This window comes from Vulpes lagopus, chromosome 11 (genome assembly GCF_018345385.1).
Source record: "Vulpes lagopus strain Blue_001 chromosome 11, ASM1834538v1, whole genome shotgun sequence".
Lineage (NCBI taxonomy): Eukaryota > Metazoa > Chordata > Mammalia > Carnivora > Canidae > Vulpes > Vulpes lagopus.
In genome coordinates, this window is record NC_054834.1 from 75668237 (window position 1) to 75685556 (window position 17320).

Below are 17320 nucleotides of genomic sequence, written 5' to 3' on the forward strand. Positions count from 1 at the left end.
CAAAATCTAACTCGGGTTAGACACCTAAATATAAACCCTAAAACTATAAAACTTCCAGAAGAAAGCACAGGAAAAATTTGATGATCTTAGGTTTAGCAAAGATTTCTTAAACACAACACAAAACACCACAAACAATAAGAGAAAAAATTAAATTGAATTAATCAAAATAAAACACTTTTGTTCTTTCAGAGGAACTATTTATGGAAATGAAAAGACAAGCCACAGACTAGGAGGAAATTATTTCAAAAATTGTATCTGATGAGGAACTTGTATTTAGAATATATGAAGAACTTCTACAACTTAAAAAATAATCCAGTAAAAGTGGGTGAAAGACTTGAACAGACACTTTGCCCAAGAAGATATACAAATGGCAAATAAGACATGAAAAAATGCTCAACACATTAATTATTCACTGGGAAAATGCAAATTAAAACAACCCAAAGGACCACCACTACACATTTACTAAAACAGTAAAATGAAAAAGACTGACCATGTTGGCAAGGATGTGGAGGAGCCAAAACTCTCAAATGCTGCTGGTGGGAATTCAGAATAAAACCATTACTTTGGGAAACAGTTTGACAGTTTCTTAAAAAGCTAAGCATAGGGGATCCCTGGGTGGCGCAGTGGTTTGGCGCCTGCCTTTGGCCCAGGGCGCGATCCTGGAGACCCGGGATGGAATCCCACGTCGGGCTCCCGGTGCATGGAGCCTGCTTCTCCCTCCGCCTGTGTCTCTGCCTCTCTCTCTCTCTCTCTCTGTGACTATCATAAATAAATAAAAATTTTAAAAAAAAGCTAAGCATATATTTAGCAATAAATAAAAATGATCTATCAAGCTACAGAAAGATGACGGAATCTCAAATGCCTATTGATCAGTAAAAGAAGCCAGGAAAAAAAACTATATAGTGTATGATTCCAACTATATAACATTCTGTAAAAGGCAAAACTGGAGATAGTAAAAAAAAAAAAAAAAAAATCAGAGGTTTGGGGAGGAGGGGTGCTGAATAGATAAAAGATAAGGGCATTTTTAGGACAATGAAACTTCTGTATGACACTAGAATGGCAGGAACATGACATTATGCATTTGTCAAAACCCATAGAATGTACAGCATTAATGAGTAAATCCTAATGTAAACTATGGACTCTAATTAATAACACTAATATATCCATATTGGTTTATCAACTGCAACAAATATACCACACTTGTGCAAGATACTTATTAATAATAGGAGAAACAATGTGAGGAATGGGGGGGCAAATCCGAATTCCCTATATTTCTGAATCATTTTTCTGTAAACTCAAAACTGCTCTAAAAAAAGTCTCTTAAAAAAAGGAAAAGTTAAACATACACATACCTGCCATATATGACCCATTATTCCACTCCTAGGCATTTACCCAAGAGAAATAAAAGCACATGTCCACACAAAGACTTGTGTGTGAATATTCATGATTTTTTTGTGTGTGTGTGGTCAAATGATCCTTTCTTGAAATCTTCTACTTTGTGGCTGGGCATTCCACTGCACCACTGCTGATGTCATCTATGGTGTCATGAGAGTGACAGCCACCAACAGCAGCCCACAGACTGGGCAATCCCCACAATCTGTTTAATGGTTCCTGAGAGCTCTAAAGATCAGTGGGGTATCTGTCCAGCAATGTTGACCATCTTTTCAAAAGTGAGGTTTCCACTGTGCTTAATGTTTTTCTGCTCTGTCTCTTGGTGGTTCCTTGAGGGTTTTGATGATCAGGGCAAAGGCAAAAGGTACCACCCCAACCAATGAGCAAAAGAATATCATAGCCTGATTTGAATTATTACATATATCTTACTAAATTAAATAAAATTTATTTTATGCCAAAATAAAAAGGAATGTACCACCTAAATCTGGTCCTTTCTGTTGACGGTCATCCTCAGTCCCTTGTAATCACCAGTTGCTTTTAGCAATGTCATCTCCAGTCCTTTTGGGGGACAGACCCAAGGGACCAGTTTTAGGGGGCAGGGCCGACGTGGCACTGACCACCTGCCACTGTATCTCAGGTATACGATTTTGACCTCCTTGGGGTCAAACTTAGGCAGCATGATGAAGGTGGCTGGTGCCAGATGAAGCCAGATTCAGGACTAGCAGAGAAGTTGCACTGGGGCCTCCTCAGAGCAGAGACCTGAAAGCTATTCATAGCAATTTTAGTTGTAGCAACCCAAACTGGAACCAATCAAATGTTCACGCACACATTATGAATGGATAAAAAAATGGTGGTATACATATACAATAGAATACTACCTAGTAGTAAAAAGGAACAATAGATGAATATCAGAATAATTATAACAAATGTAAGAAGCCAAACAAGAGTATGTACTATATAATTCCACTTACATGAAAAGTCTGGAAAAAAAGATGCCAATTTAGTGATAGAAAGCAGATCATTGGTTACCTGGGGGTGGGGCAGGGAGCTGGCAAATGGTAAAGGGTGGGAGGGAAGGATCACCAAGGAGCTTAAGGTAACTTTTTGGGGTGATGGATATGTACATTTTCTTGATTATGGTAATGGTTTCATGGGTATATACATGTCAAAACAAAATGTACACTTTAAGTATATTTGGTTTATTGTATGTCAACTGGACCTCAATAAAGCTGTTAAAAACAGGGACACCTGGGTGGCTCAGTGGTTGAGGGTCTGCCTTTGGCTCAGGGGATGGTCCTGGGGTTCCAGGATCAAGTCCCACATCGGGCTCCCTGTGTGGGAGCCTGCTTCTCCCTCTGCCTGTGTCTCTGCCATTCTCTCTCTGTCTCTCATGAATGAATAAAATCTTAAAAAAAAATTAAATAAAGCTATTAAAAACACGCAGAGGAAAAAAAAAAAAACAAAAAACACCCAGAGGACTTCGAGTGCCTGGCTGGCTCAGTCAGTGGAGCATGTGACTCCTGATCTTGGGGTTGTAAGTTCAAGCCCCATGTGGAGTGTAGAGATTACTTAAAAAATAAAAATCTTTTTAAAAAATCAGCCTAAAAAATAAACAAAAAAAAGAAAAAAAAATCAGCCTAAAAAAACACCACCACCACCAATAGGACTTAATTACTGGTTAGATATGGCTCTTGGAACACAGGAGGGTGTCAAAAACAACTCTAAACCTTGATCTGGCTTGACCACCTGAGTGGATTAATGAAGCAGAAGGGACTCAGCAAGCTGGTGGGGGATAGTGGAAGACCTTTGGGAACACTTTCTCCAAGCCCAAGGAGGGAACAGTTCTCAGAACAGAGGTATAAATTTGGGAGTCACTGGCCATTGGTACCACCTGAAAGAAGCAGAAGTCAGGGACAGACACTATTCTGGATGCCAACATACTTCTTAAAGATGTCCATTCTCCTTAAAGCAATCTATAGATACAGCACAGTAATATTTTAACTGATTGGAGGGGTGGCTAGAAAAGCTGTTTTAAGGTTCATGTGGCAAATTAAACAAGCAAGAATACCCAGAAAACTTCTGAAAACAAAGAGAAGTCATTGGAGACTAAAAGACTCCAGATATTAAAACACAATAAATCCATAAAAACACAATAAATCCAAAATAATTCGATGTAATAATTAAGGAGGGGTACTGATGCATGTAAGATCATTGGAAGTTAGAAAAATCTAGAAGTAGGTGGTGCCTAAGTAGCTCAGTCAGGGAAGTGTCCAACTCTTGATCTCAGTTCAGGTCTTGATCTCAGGGTTGTGAGTTCAAGTACCACATTGGGCTCCACACTGGGAGTGGAGCCTACTTAAAAAAAAGAAAAAAAGAAAAATCTAGAAGTAGATCCAAATGCACAGAGGGATTTAATATATAACAAAAGTAGTATTTCAAATCTGTTGAGAAAGAGCTTTTATTTTTTTTAAAGGTTTTATTTATTTATGAGAGACACAAAGAGAGAGGGAAAAGTAGCGGGAGAAGCAGTCTCCATGCAGGGAGCCCGTCATGGGACTCGATCCCAGGACTCCAGGATCAGGCCCTGGGCTGGAGGTGGCACTAAACCACTGAGCCACCCAGGCTGCCCTGGAAAGAGCTTTTAAATAAAAGGCATTAGGACAATGGGAAGGAATTTTGCACATTAATAAATTCCAGATGAACTCAAAATTTGAATGTAAAAAATGAAAATAAAAATGTAGCCAAAGCTAAGGAAGATTTAGTCATCTCAGTGTGGAAAGTTCTTTTTAACAATGACACAAAACCCAGAAGCCACAAAAAAAGCTTATTTTGCTGCATTAAAAAGTCTGCACAGAGAAGTAAGTCATAAGCTGAAGAAAATACTTACAATTGACATCTCGAAGGGCTTTTTTTCCTGCAAACCCTTATATGCCAATCAGAAACCAAAAATGAGAGAAATGGGCAAGGAATAGGGTTGTTCACAGAAAAGAAAACAAACAGTTCTCTTAAAAATATGAACTTGAATTCACTCAAAAGAAGAAGAAATGCAAATTAGAACTTCACTAAGAGATCATTTTCCACTTAGCAGTTTGGCAAAGATAAAAAATCTGGTATGTCACTGATTGGTGAATGTTCTGGAAAACAGTCTTCAGGGCAGCCCCGGTGGTGCAGCGGTTTAGTGCCACCTGCAGCCCAGGGTGTGATCCTGGAGACCCAGGATCGAGTCCCACATCCGGCTCCTTGCATGGAGCCTGCTTCTCCCTCTGCCTGTGTCTCTGCGCCTCTCTCTCTCAATCTGTGTCTCTCATGAATAAATAAATAAAATTAAAAAAAAAAAAGAAAGAAAGAAAGAAAGAAAACAGTCTTCACATATGCTGGAGGAGGGGCCAGTACGATCTTGGCCTCTGTAGAGGGACATTTGGCAAAAATTGTAGAAATGCCTATTTTGATGTGGCCTTGGGGCAATTCTTACTACAGGAATTCATACTACAGATATCTTTTCACATTTGAATAATGATGTCTTTACAAAGTCTTAGTGACTCTCTGTAGTACTGTTAGGAAGAGCAGAACTCTGGAAGCAATTAAAATGCCAACAGATAAGAAACAAGTTACATTTTGGTACATCCATGAAGAGGAATACCATACAATTGTCAAAAGAAATGTATGGATAAGAAACCATCTTTAGCTCTGGGGTGCCCACAACCCCCTCCTCGGGTTGATAATTTGGTAGAAGACTCACAGAACTCAGGAATGTGCTTTACTTATGAGCTTTATTTTAAAGGATACAACTTGGGGCGCCTGGGTGGCTCAGCAGTTGAGTGTCTGCCTTCCTCTTAGGGTGTGTGATCCCAGTCTGGAGATTGAGTCTCCTATCGGGCTCCCTGCATGGAGCCTGCTTCTCCTTCTGTCTGTGTCTCTGCCTCTCTCTCTCTCACTTTCTCTCTCTCTGTCTCTCATGAATAAATAAATAAAACCTTCTTAAAAATAATAAAATAAAGGATACAATCCTGGGCCACCTGGATGGCTCATTCAGTTGAGCATCTGCTTTTGGCTCAGGTCATGATCTCAGCATCTTGGAATCAAGCGCTGTGCTGGGCTCCCTGCTCAGTGGAAAGTCTACTCCTCCCTCCCCCCTGCTCTCTCTTTCCCTCTCAAATAAATATATACAATCTTAAAAAAATGATAATAAACGATACAACTCTGAAACACCCAAAGAGAAGAAATGCATAAGACAAGGCATTGCAGGGAAGGGTGCAGAGCTCCAGTGCCCTCTCTAGGTGGGCCACCCTCCCAGCACATCTGTGTCCAGAAATACTCCAATCTCCAGGCCTCCTCTCCTCCCTAGAGGTGGTGGGGAAGCTGAAAGTCCCCACTCTTGACTGATCTTCCTAGTGACCAGACACCAACCACTCTGAAGCTAAGTAGGGGACCCACCCTGAGTCACCTCATTAGCATAAAGTCAGGTGTGGCTTGAAGGGGCTCATTGTGAATAACAAAATTCACCCCTATGACTCAGAAGGGTTTTAGTAACTCTGTGCTGGGAACCAGAGACAAAGACCAAACACACATTTTTTTTTTTTATCATATCACATTTGGTTATGTATGCTTATATTCTTTCTCTGGAAGGACATAAACTATTAGTTTTATTGCTTCCAGGAAAGGTAGCCAGGGGTAGGAGGTGACTCTTGGTTCAAAACTTAAAATGTACACGTGAACATATCCCCTATTTGAAGAACAAATTAAAAATACTTTGTAGCCCTTGTCTTGGCTTCTAATGTCTGCTATCTCCCAGCTTTTTTTACTTCCATGCTTCTTGGGAGCCACTCATAGAGCATGCAGGGGAATGGTGCCCAGATTCCCCTCTCTGACCCAGGTGGACTTCACCAGCTTAAGCTCCAGCCACTCCCCAAACACACCCTTCCCTCCAGACCATCCCTAGGCAGCCATTTCCTCTACCAGGAACATGCAGGCCTCACATCTGAGCTCTGTTCTTGAGATTGTTCTTTTCTTTTTTCTTTTTTTTTTTAAGATTCTATTTATTTATTCATGAGAGAGAGAGAGAGACAAAGACACAGGCAGAGGGAAAAGCAGGCTCCATGCAGGGAGCCTGATGTGGGACTTGATCCGGGGTCTCTAGGATCATGCCCTGGGCTGAAGGCAGGGCTAAACCCCTGACTCACCCAGGCTGCCCGAGACTGTTGTAAACACTTCTAGGATTAATGCATTCGAATCTCACAACGCCCAATTTAAGTATAATATCCATTTTGTGGATGACGCTATGGCGATTAAGTAATATGACAAGGTCACATAGGAACCTAGAAGTTAGATAGAAGCTGTCTGGCATCAGAGACCAAGTCTTAATCTATTCCTCTGGAATAATCTTCTAGAATAGCCTACCTCATGACTTCTGCCCCTCCATGGGCAAACTTGACATTGGTGAAGGCCCAGCTCTAATGCCACCTCCTCTGGAAAGCCTTCTCTGCTCCCTCATTGACAAATTTCCTCTTGGGGACAGGGGACAGGTATTATAATAATTGCATTATATTTGATTGCAGCCCAGCGCAGGGACCAGGTCTTATTCCTAAGCAGACCTGGCCCTTGCAGGTATGTCTAAGCTAACTATAGGGGGCTTCACCATTAAGCTTTTTTTGTCCTAGAGGTTCCAGGGCCTCTTGTAAGGGCTGCATATACTTTTTCTCATTCAACTTCATCCACACTGTGTAGATTTAATCATTTATGGGTGACATTATAGAGGGGAAACATATAGAGGCCCAGTGAAATAGCAGCTCAGGATGACCTGTCATCAATGGAAAGCGGAATCGTTATTACAGAGCCCATGCTCACGAGTCTCAATCACTGGTACCTAAACCTGGCAGGATTCCCTCTCCAATTTCATCCCTACCCCGACCCTGGGTCAAGGAGCCAGGCCAGGGCCTAAGCACAGTCGGTGTCCTATAGACACGAGTTTATTAGAGGGGCCAGGGTCAGAGTGGGTACAGTTGGGAGGAGGTGACAGGGGACCTGGGCAGCACTGCCAGCCTGAAGCCAATAAGACAGAAGGCCAGGGGGCCACAGCCAGTGGGGCTTAGGTCAGCAGGCAAGCAGGTGGGCTGCTCTTCACCCTGCACATGTCAGTGCCCAGGGCATGGTGGAGGCTTCGGGAGGACTAGGGAGAAAGGACAAAGAGAGGCTCAGAGAGGACACTTAGCAAAAGCAAACAGGTAGGAATTGGCAAAGCTGGGACAGGTGCCCAGGCCTGCTGGACCCCAGGCCCTATGCCCCTCCTTCCCACTCTGTCAAGCCCCATACCCACCTCCCAGGCTCCTAAGCCCACCCCCAGCTGCTGTCCCCAACTCACTATAGAGAGTGTAGGTGCCTGGCTCTAGTTGCAGTTGGGGGGGCAGGATGATGAGGAAGCCCCTCCCCAAGGGGTCTCCAGCCACCGAAAGACAAGCTTGCGGGTCAGGGCAGTGTCGCTCAGGGTTTGGGGAAGGACACTTGAACAAGACAGGCAAGGGGTGGGGCTGGTGGCTGCAGTGGCTGTGGGAAGAGGGCAAACTACAGAGGGAACAGGCAGGTGGTGAGAGGCCGGGGCCCCTGGGGAGGGCAACTCGGGGTTTTGTGCAGCCCCTCTGAGCCCCACCGTGGTGGGGTCGCCGCTCTCGAGTCCAGGCCCAGTGGGACGGCTCCTTGGCCATGACCTGGCATGAGTAGAGTGCACAGTAAGTGGGGGTGGGAAGTCCAACCTTGTTTCCCCAACCCGGGTTGATGGTGGGGCCTCACCTCCTCACAGCACTGGCGGCTCACCATGGCCCGGAAGCCCATCCGGGCCCACAGCTTATCCCTTTGATGTAGGAAGTCTGCTACCCGACAACGCCAATCTTTTCCCAGGGCCCACAGGAAAATCACACATTTAGGGTCCTCAAGATCCTCCTCCATGTCATTTGCAAGAAACCTAGTCATGGAGACAGCAGGCAGAGAGCAGAGGCCATAAGCACCTGCACTGCCCCATCCTACAACTCCTTATGAATGTCCCCACCACCCAGGGCCACTCACAGGGCCAAGAACAAGTTGCTATGGGTGTACTCGCTGAGCTTCAGGTTGGCACGCCGAAAGTAGACCAGCACCATGGCCAGGAGATACTGCAGACACAGAAACGGGGAGAGGTTACAGTGAGGCCTGCAGGAGAAGGGACTGTGCCAGGCCCATTTACACCCAAGGAAGCCGCGGTGTGGGTCAGAAAACCCAGGGGAAGTGGTCAGGTAAAAACAGACTTAAAAGAGAGATGCTCAGGACTTCTGGGTGGCTCAGTGGTTGAGCATCTGCCTTTGGCTCAGGTCGTGATCCCAGGGTCCTGGGATTAAATCCTGCATCAGGCTCCCCATAGGAAGCCTGCTTCTCCCTCTGCCTATGTCTCTGCCTCTCTCATTGACTCTCATGAATAAATATATAAAATCTTAAAAAAAAAGAAAAAAGAAATGCTCCCAGTACCAGACCAGGAGGCCCAGTGAAATAGCAGCATTCAAGCTCCACTAATTCAGACCGCCCCGGGTGACTCCCAGCCTCTGTTCCCAGTGTCACCTCACCTTATCCGAAATCTGGAAACAGGGATCTCTGGAAAGGAATTCCTGGAGGAAACTGTGCTCTGGGGTAGAGAAGAGGAATGGTGGACTGGGGTTACCACCAGCCCCCATGAAACAAGAGTGGCATCAGAGTTCCAAAGCTCAAACCTCCACTGAACCCACATTCTGACAGGACCCCTCCCCTCCCCTTGCCAAACTGGGGTCACCTGAGAAGGGAAGGGACAGAGATTGCTGATGCTTGCATGGCGGGTGAAAGTCCCCCCCACCTTCACTTCAGTTTCACACTTGGTCTTCACAGATGCTTCCACGCCAGTCCCTGAGTGAACTCACCCAGAAGGTTGAGAAAAGCCTGGAGCTCCTGGTGCCGGCGTGGATGAACAGATCCACTACCCCCACCTTGATGGCTCCAGCCCCCCAGCTTCACCTGGGTGGCAACCACTGGGAAAGTGGCAAAGTCTTGAGCGTCACTCATCTCCTAGGGGATGGGGACGGGTGGGGTGGGGCAGGATGGCCTGTAGAGAAAGTAGCCTCAGGATTAGCACCTACCCCCTAGCTCCCCACAAATCAAGGTGGTTTTTGAGGCTGGCCTGACAAAAGACCTCCAGGAAGTGGTGAGATGAGCGTGGAGACTTGGGAGGGTGGGAGGGCAGTGCTCGCAGCGGACTAGAAACGGGCATACGCGTGGGGGAGGAGGCCAGAGAAGCAGCAGAATTCCTGGAGGCTGCAGCTCCCCCCCACCCCATCCTAGGGCCCCAGGCCAAGCTGGAGAGTAAGCATAGCAGCAACAGCCACCACTGAGGGCTTCCTAAGTGCCTGGAGCTGTGCTCAATTCTTTGAGGGCATTATCTCACTTCATCCGGGTAGGTGGGTATAGGCCAATACTCATTTTGCAAACCCCGAAGCTGAAGCGTGTCAGTCTCACGGCCACTTAAAGGTTGGGCCTGCCTGACCCCCAAGAGCCAGAGTTTAATTGCTCCTCTTGCCCCCCAACTCCCAAATACCCCCTCACCCCACACCCAAGCGGCATACTTGGAAGGACCACCAACCCTCCTTCATGGAGAGGAAGCTGAGGCCCAGAGTGGGGATGTTATTAGACAAATGCCTGATTTAGAGTAAGGTTAGGTGGGGCCACCTTACCCTTTGCAAGCTACGGGAAGAGATGCCAACTACGGGGCTCAGAAGTTGCTGCTCAGCATCCTGCGGCCAACCTGGGGGCCTCCACCTACGCTCCCACAGGCACCCACCCTCCTCCAAAGCGTCTTACCTTAGCTAGGGGACCACCTACAGCGCAACTCCGCCGCGCGGAGGGACTGCACTTATATAGCCATGGCGCTGCCCCGCCCCCTTGCCCTTCACCAATCAGCGCCCTTTCCGGGAAGGGGGTGGGGCTTTGCGCCCTCCGCTCACCTCTACCTGGAGTGAACTCCACGTTCACCTCCCAGCCCACTCCCCCAGGTAAGAGCTTCTCCAAAGCTGCATCATCTACAAGAGGGATAAAGCAGGCCGGAGGGACCCCGGGGCCTGAATGATGACACCGCCCGGGCCCCTCCCCACTTCCTCATAAAGGTGGAGCCAAGGTTGCGGGCCGGAAACGAGCCCTGGGCCCGATTCACCGGATTCACGGGATTCACCACCAGTGCCTTGGTGGGGCAGGGTCATTGGCAGTGTCTGTGTTTGTTTAAGATCCAATACTCACCATTTGCTTCAACGTGGATGGAACTGGAGGGTATTATGCTGAGTGAAATAAGTCAATTGGAGAAAGACAAACAGTGTATGTTCTCATTCATTTGGGGAATATAAATAATAGTGAAAGGGAATATAAAGGAAGGGAAAAGAAATGTTGGGAAATATCAGGAAGGGAGACAGAACATAAAGACTCCTAACTCGGGGAAACGAACTAGGGGTGGTGGAAGGGGAGGAGGGCGGGTGTTGGAGGGGAATGGGTGACGGTCACTGAGGTGGACACTTGACGGGATGAGCACTGGGTGTTTTTCTGTATGTTGGTAAATTGAACACCAATAAGAATTAATTTAAAAAAAAAAAAAAAGCTAAAAAAAAAAAAAAAAAAAGATCCAGGAACCTCAAAACCTAGGAGCCGGAGAGGAGAGTGTCTTGGCATGAGAAATCCCAGAGTCTGCATCCCCCTCCCAAGATCCTTTAGGGGTAGGGGGAGCCTAGTCAGGGGCTCCAAGGTGGGAGAGGGGGAGGTCTTTCCCAAAGACCACCAAGCCCCTTTCACTGCACCCCACACACACACACACCCAACTCCCACCCTCAGCCCCAGCAGACCTTTCCGTCTTCACTGGCTCATTTACTCTCTCTACAATCCTATGGGACAGTCAGCGCCTGCATTACTTTCCATATTTGACAGGTGACACTCTTCCCTCCTTTTTTTTTTTTTTTTTATCGTGGCAAAATACACATAATGTACAATTTACTACCTTAGCCATTTTTAAGTTGATTATTTTTAAGTACATTCATATTGTTGTGCAACCATCGCTACCGTTCATCTCTGAAACTCTTCATCTTGCAAAACTTGGTGTCTAGGGGCACCTGGGTGTCTCAGTGGTTGAGCATCTGCCTTTGGCTCAGGTTGTGATCCCGGAGTCCTAGAATCGAGTCTGGCATCTGGCTCCCTGTGGGGAGTCTGCTTCTCCCTCTGCCTATGTCTCTGCCTCTCAGGAATAAATAAATAAAATATTAAAAAAAAAACACCCTGGGTGTCTATAGCTATTAAACAGTCACTACCCGTTTCCCCTCTTCTGGTGCAAAGCAACCAGCATTCTGCTTTCTGTGTCTGTGAATTCAGCTACTCTCGGGACCTCCTACATGTGGAATCACACAGTAGTTGTCTTTTTTGTAATGGGCTTATTTCATTTAGTATGTCTTCAAGGTTTTTTTGTTTTAAAGATTTTATCTATTTATTCATGAGAGACACAGAGAGAGGCACAGAGACACAGGCAGAGGGAGAAGCAGGCTCTATACAGGGAGCCCAATGCAGGACTTGATCCCAGGACTCGATTCAGGGACTCCAGAGTCATGCCCTGGGCCGAAGGCTGGTGCTAAACCACTGAGCCACCCAGGGATCCCCATGTCTTCAGGGTTTATTCATCCCTAACATATGGCAGGATTTCCTTCCCTTTTTAAGGCCAAATAATATTCCATTCTGTGTAGAAACCACAGTTTGCTTATCCATTCATCCACTGATGAATCCATTGATGGACACCTAGGCTGTTTCCATATCTCGGCTATGGTGAATGAGGCAGCTATAAACAGGTATACAAATATCTCGAGATCTTGCTTTCACTTCTTTCAATTTCTTTTCTATACACCGAGAAGGGGAATTGCTGGGTCAGGGGGTAATTCTATGTTTAATTTTTTGGGGAAACACCAAAATGTTTTCTACAGTGATGGCCCCATTACATGGTCCTGTAAACAGTGGGCGAGGGTTCTAACTTCTTCACATTATTGTCAACACTTGTGATTTTCTGTTTTGTTGATAATAGCCATCCTAATGAGTGTGCAGTAATGACGGGTGACTTTTATTTTTTTTTATTTTTTTAAAGATTTATTTATTTATGATAGACATAGAGAGAGAGAGAGAGAGGCAGAGACACAGGAAGGAGAAGCAGGCTCTATGCCAAGAGCCCGACGTGGGACTCGATCCCGGGACTCCAGGATTGCGCCCTGGGCCAAAGGCAGGCGCCAAACCACTGAGCCACCCAGGGATCCCCTACGGGTGACTTTTAAAATACATTTTTGATAGAAATGGAGACCAGAAAGAAGTTGAATCACTTATGCTCCAAGTCCCACCACTGGTGAGACAGAAGTGGGCTCAAGTCACATGACCAACACATCTGCCCCACCCTCCCCACCCCCCAGTAGGTAGGTTTTGTGGTTCTCATTGCCATTTTTCAGAGGGGACACTGAGGCTCAGGACCTCAACCTGCTGACATTTGAATGAAAGAAGAAGGAAATGTGGCTGAGCCAGGTGGGTGGTGAGCACGGGGCCAGGTTTGGAGACCAGGTCTGGGGAACCTCAGATGCAGACTCCTCCCTGTGGCCCAATTCATCTTCACTGGTTGGACACCCAGCAGCCATGTCTGCTCCCAGTGTCAGGGCTTTGACTCTGGCTACCAGTGTAAATTTTCATTCCCTGGGACTGCCCCTCCTGCACTGTGTCCCCGCCCCCCCCCCCCATCCCTGTTGGTTTCTGAGTCCCTTAATCTCTTGATCTCTCTCTATTTCTCAATCTCCCCACATTTCTGGGTATCTGGGTATTTCTCAGAGTTTCTTGGTGTTTCTGGATCTTTCCAGGTCTCCAAGCCTCTAGACATATATCAAATCTCTTATATCTCTAGTCTTTTGACATCTCTGGGTCTGTGGGTCTTTTTGGTGCTCTAGGTCTTTTTGGCTCTCTCAGGCTGTCTTTTCCTCTCTGGATCTCTCTCAGTCTCCGGGTCTCCCTGAATCTTTGTATCTCCCTCAGTCTCTGGGTCTCTATATGAATCTCTGAATCTCTTGGTCACTCTGGGCCTCTGGACGTCTCTCTATTTCTTGGTGCCTTAGAATCTCTAGGTTTCTGAGTCTCTATGAATGTCTGAATCTCGTCGTTTCTTGGTCTCTCGGTCTCTCTGGGTTTCATGCTCTCTTTGGGGCACCTCTCATGCTCCCTGAGGCTGCTGAGCCTTTCCCTGACTACTAGGTCTTCATCAGGCCACCCTGCTTGTATATGTGTATGTGGGGGGGGGAGGGGTATATGTGTTTCCTTTTGTGTTTTTCTTGGCCTCCCCCAGAAAGGAAAGTGTGACCCCCATGGTCTCCACAGCAAACCCTCAAAACGTGTCACTAAAGAGTCTGTAATTGAATCAGCTCACATGTTCATGACTCCCCTACAAAGTGGATAGTTAGTAGCTTCATTTTACCAATGAGAACTACAACTAAACCACCAAGTTTGGGTGGTCTCTGAGAGGTTAAGTGACTCACAGTCAGCCACGCAGCTAGTGAGTGAAGGGCCACATTTCAGCCTGGCTGTCTGGCCCAGGCCCCACGTTGAAGCGTAAGACAGGGAGCCTGACTATCTGCTCTACTGCTGTTTCTGGACAGATCCTGACACACAGAAGGTATTCAGAACAAATGAATGAATGAATCCTGCAGACCAACTGTGTTGTGGACCTTTCCCCCTCAGTAAGTGAGTACAAAAAAATCTGTTGGGGGCTTCAGGCCCATTCCATCCATGCCAGCCTTGGGCTGCTACACTATATTTAAGAGAATTTTTTCATTTTTTATTTTGAAAGAATTTAGACTCTCACTGATGTCGCTTTAAAAAGTATGGAGGGATCCCTGGGTGGCGCAGCGGTTTGGCTCCTGCCTTTGGCCTAGGGCGCGATCCTGGAGACCCGGGATCGAATCCCACATTGGGCTCCTGGTGCATGGAACCTGCTTCTCCTTCTGCCTATGTCTCTGCCTCTCTCTCTCTCTCTCTCTCTCTGTGACTATCATAAATAAATAAAATTAAAAAAATAAAAATAAAAATAAAAAATAAAAAGTATGGAGCCTGGGTGTCTCAGTCGGTTTGCGTCCAACTCTTCATTCCAACCTGGGTCATGATCTCAGAGTCATGAGACTGAGCCCCGCATGGGGCTCCACACTCAGCATGGAGACTGCTTAGGATTCTCTCTCTTCCCTCTGTCTCTCCCCAACCCCTGGTGCCTCTCTGAAAAAAAAGGAAGTATGGAAAGTTTTTGTGTCCCTTTCGCCCAGCTTCCCCCAATGGTAACATCTTACATAATCAGAGAACAGTTAGAACCAGGAAATTGACATTGGTACAACATCACTATGATTTCATCAGTTTTCACAAGCACTTTTTTTTTTTTTTTTTTTGGTGTCTAGTTCTATAATGTCATTATACACATGGATTGGCATATCTACCATTTCAAGCAGGATACACAACTATTCCATCACCCAAAGTAACTCCCTCATGACTCCTTTAGAATCACACCCTCCCTCCCACCCCACCCCCCGCCTCTGGCAACCATTCATCTATGCTCCCTCTCTATAATTTATCACATTAAGAACATTACATAATTGGAATTGTACTGTATGTTACCTTCTGAGGCTGGCTTTTTCACCCAACATAATGCCCTTGAGACCCATCCAGGTTGTTGCATGTATCAATGGTTCTTTCCTTTTTATCACCACGTATTTTTATTACCATGTAGTATTCCACGGTATGGAATAGGTTGTCTCCAGTATGAGCTATTTCTAACAAAGCTACTACGAACATTTGTATACAGGTTTTTACATGGACATAATTTTTTTCTCTAGGATAAACACCTAGGAGGAATCAGATGGTAAATGTGTAAGAGACTGCAAAACTGTTTTTCAGAGTGGCTATTTTTCAGAGACAATTTTAGTATTGTCAGTATTCTTTATTTTAGTCCTGTGGTTTATTTTCTTTTTTTTCACCCCTGCCTAGCTATTTCTACCTATAACTGAATATAGACCTTCTCTACCATTTTTTAAAATTATTCTGACATCATCTACACATAAACTTTTGATAATTGGATTTCTTTTTTTTTTATGGTGAAAAAAATTGTATTTAGATTTATAGCCGACTAAACTCCGTTTAGATGATCCTAATTTTGTTGGCAACATCCAAAGGAGCCAGTCGAACATATGCTTTCTCCTCTCCATCAGGCCTGATTAAGGTGTTGACCTTGGCCACATCAATGCCATAGAGCTTCTTCACAGCCTGTTTGATCTGGTGCTTATTGGCCTTGACATCCACAATGAACACAAGTGTGTTGTTGTCTTCTATTTTCTTCACGGATGACTCAGTAGTCAGGGGGACCTTGATGATAGCATAGTGATCAAGCTTGTTTCTCCTGGGGGCGCTCTTTCCAGGTTATTTGGGCTGCCTCTGGAGATGCAGGGTTGTTGGAATGTAGGTGACGTATGGATCTTTTTTTTTGTGACTGTTCACGTCTTTTAGCACTGCTTTCTTAGTTTTCAAAGCCTTTGCTTTGGCTTCAGCTTTGGGAGGGGCAGGGGCTTCCTTCTTTGCCTTCGGCGCCATCTTTGTGAAAGGGATTCGATAATTGGATTTCTAAGCAACAAATTTTAATTAAACAATCTTTCCTGGAATTCTTTGTGTAATGTGTTATATACTTCTGTGTCTAACTATATTTATTTTTTTGGTTTCCTTAGTCGTGTGGTTTTAATTTGCATTTCCCTAATGGCTAACAATATTGAACATGTCTTCACGTGCTCATTTTCAGTTGTGGAGTGTATTATTGCCCCCCCACTCCTGCAAAAGATATGTTAGTCACCCCTCCCTCCACCATTTCCTGTGAATGTGAGGTTATTTGGAAATAGGGTCTCTGCAGATGTAATCAAGTAAAGATGAGGTCATACTTGATTAGGGTAAATCCTAGTCCAATATGACTGTTGTCCTTAGAAGGGAAGAGACACAGAGACAGACACATAGAGGAGAATACCCAGTGAAGACAAACACGCAGTGCCCCTGGGTGGCTCACTCAGTTAAACATCTGACTCCTGGCTTTAGTTCAGGTCATGATCTCAGGGTTGTGAGTTTGAGCCCCATGTCGTGCTTTCCACTCAGTGGGGAGTCTGCTGGGGATTCTCTCTCTCCCTCCCCCCTGCGTCTCTGCATCGTGTGCATGCTCACATGCATGCACTCTTTCTCAAATAAATAAATAAATAAATAAATAAATAAATAAATAGATAAATAAATAAATAAAAAGACACCCAGAGGGAAGATAGCCGTGTAACATCAGAGGCGGAGATTGGAGTGTTGTAGCTGCAAGCCAAGGAACATCAGGGATTGCCTGCACCCTTCAAAGAGGCAGAATGGCCGCGCTAACACCTTGATTTTGGATTCCCAGCCTCCAGCACCAAGAGAGAAAGAGGCTTTCTCTTTGAAGCCCTCCAGTTCGTGGTACTTTGTTACTTGGCAGCCCTAGGACATGCATACGTTTTGCATCCGTGGGTCTTCTCTGGAGAAAAGTCTGTTGCTTCTTTGTTAATTAGATCATTAGTTTTCTTACTGTTAGGTTTAGAGAGTTCTTTACATAGTCTAGATACAAGCTTTTGTCAGATATATGATTGGTAAATATTTTCTCCCAAGCTATAGCTCATCTTTTCACTCTCTTAACATTGTCTTTCATAGAGCAAGTCTTCCATTTGGATGATGTTCAATCATTGGTTTTTGTTAATAGATTGGGGGATTTCAAAGGTCAGGATTCTCCCATTCAAGGGCTTCAAGATGCCCCAGAGAGAGACAAAAGCCAGAGAGGAGAGAGGCAGCCAAAGGCCAACCGCTC

General features: G+C 45.5%; 1 protein-coding gene and 1 pseudogene across 3 annotated transcripts; both read right to left on the reverse strand.

Annotated features, from left to right (window-relative positions):
- Positions 1-1491: 1491 nt before the first annotated feature.
- On the reverse strand, positions 1492-2071 carry LOC121471666 (annotated as a pseudogene).
- Positions 2072-5509: 3438 nt separating this feature from the next.
- On the reverse strand, positions 5510-10483 carry SPDYC (speedy/RINGO cell cycle regulator family member C). 3 transcript variants are annotated; one of them, XM_041722565.1, is made up of 7 exons: positions 10383-10483; positions 9306-9487; positions 8979-9037; positions 8449-8534; positions 8176-8347; positions 8036-8093; positions 5510-7558 (listed from the first exon to the last, which is right to left on the reverse strand). In XM_041722565.1, exons 2-7 carry the CDS (start codon positions 9445-9447, stop codon positions 7524-7526), a joined length of 552 nt encoding a protein of 183 aa, XP_041578499.1. In that variant the 5' UTR covers positions 9448-9487; positions 10383-10483; the 3' UTR covers positions 5510-7523. The 3 variants fall into 3 exon arrangements, with proteins under 3 accessions (XP_041578499.1, XP_041578498.1, XP_041578500.1); XM_041722564.1 differs by having other exon boundaries at positions 7751-8093; XM_041722566.1 differs by lacking the exon at positions 8036-8093.
- Positions 10484-17320: the final 6837 nt, after the last annotated feature.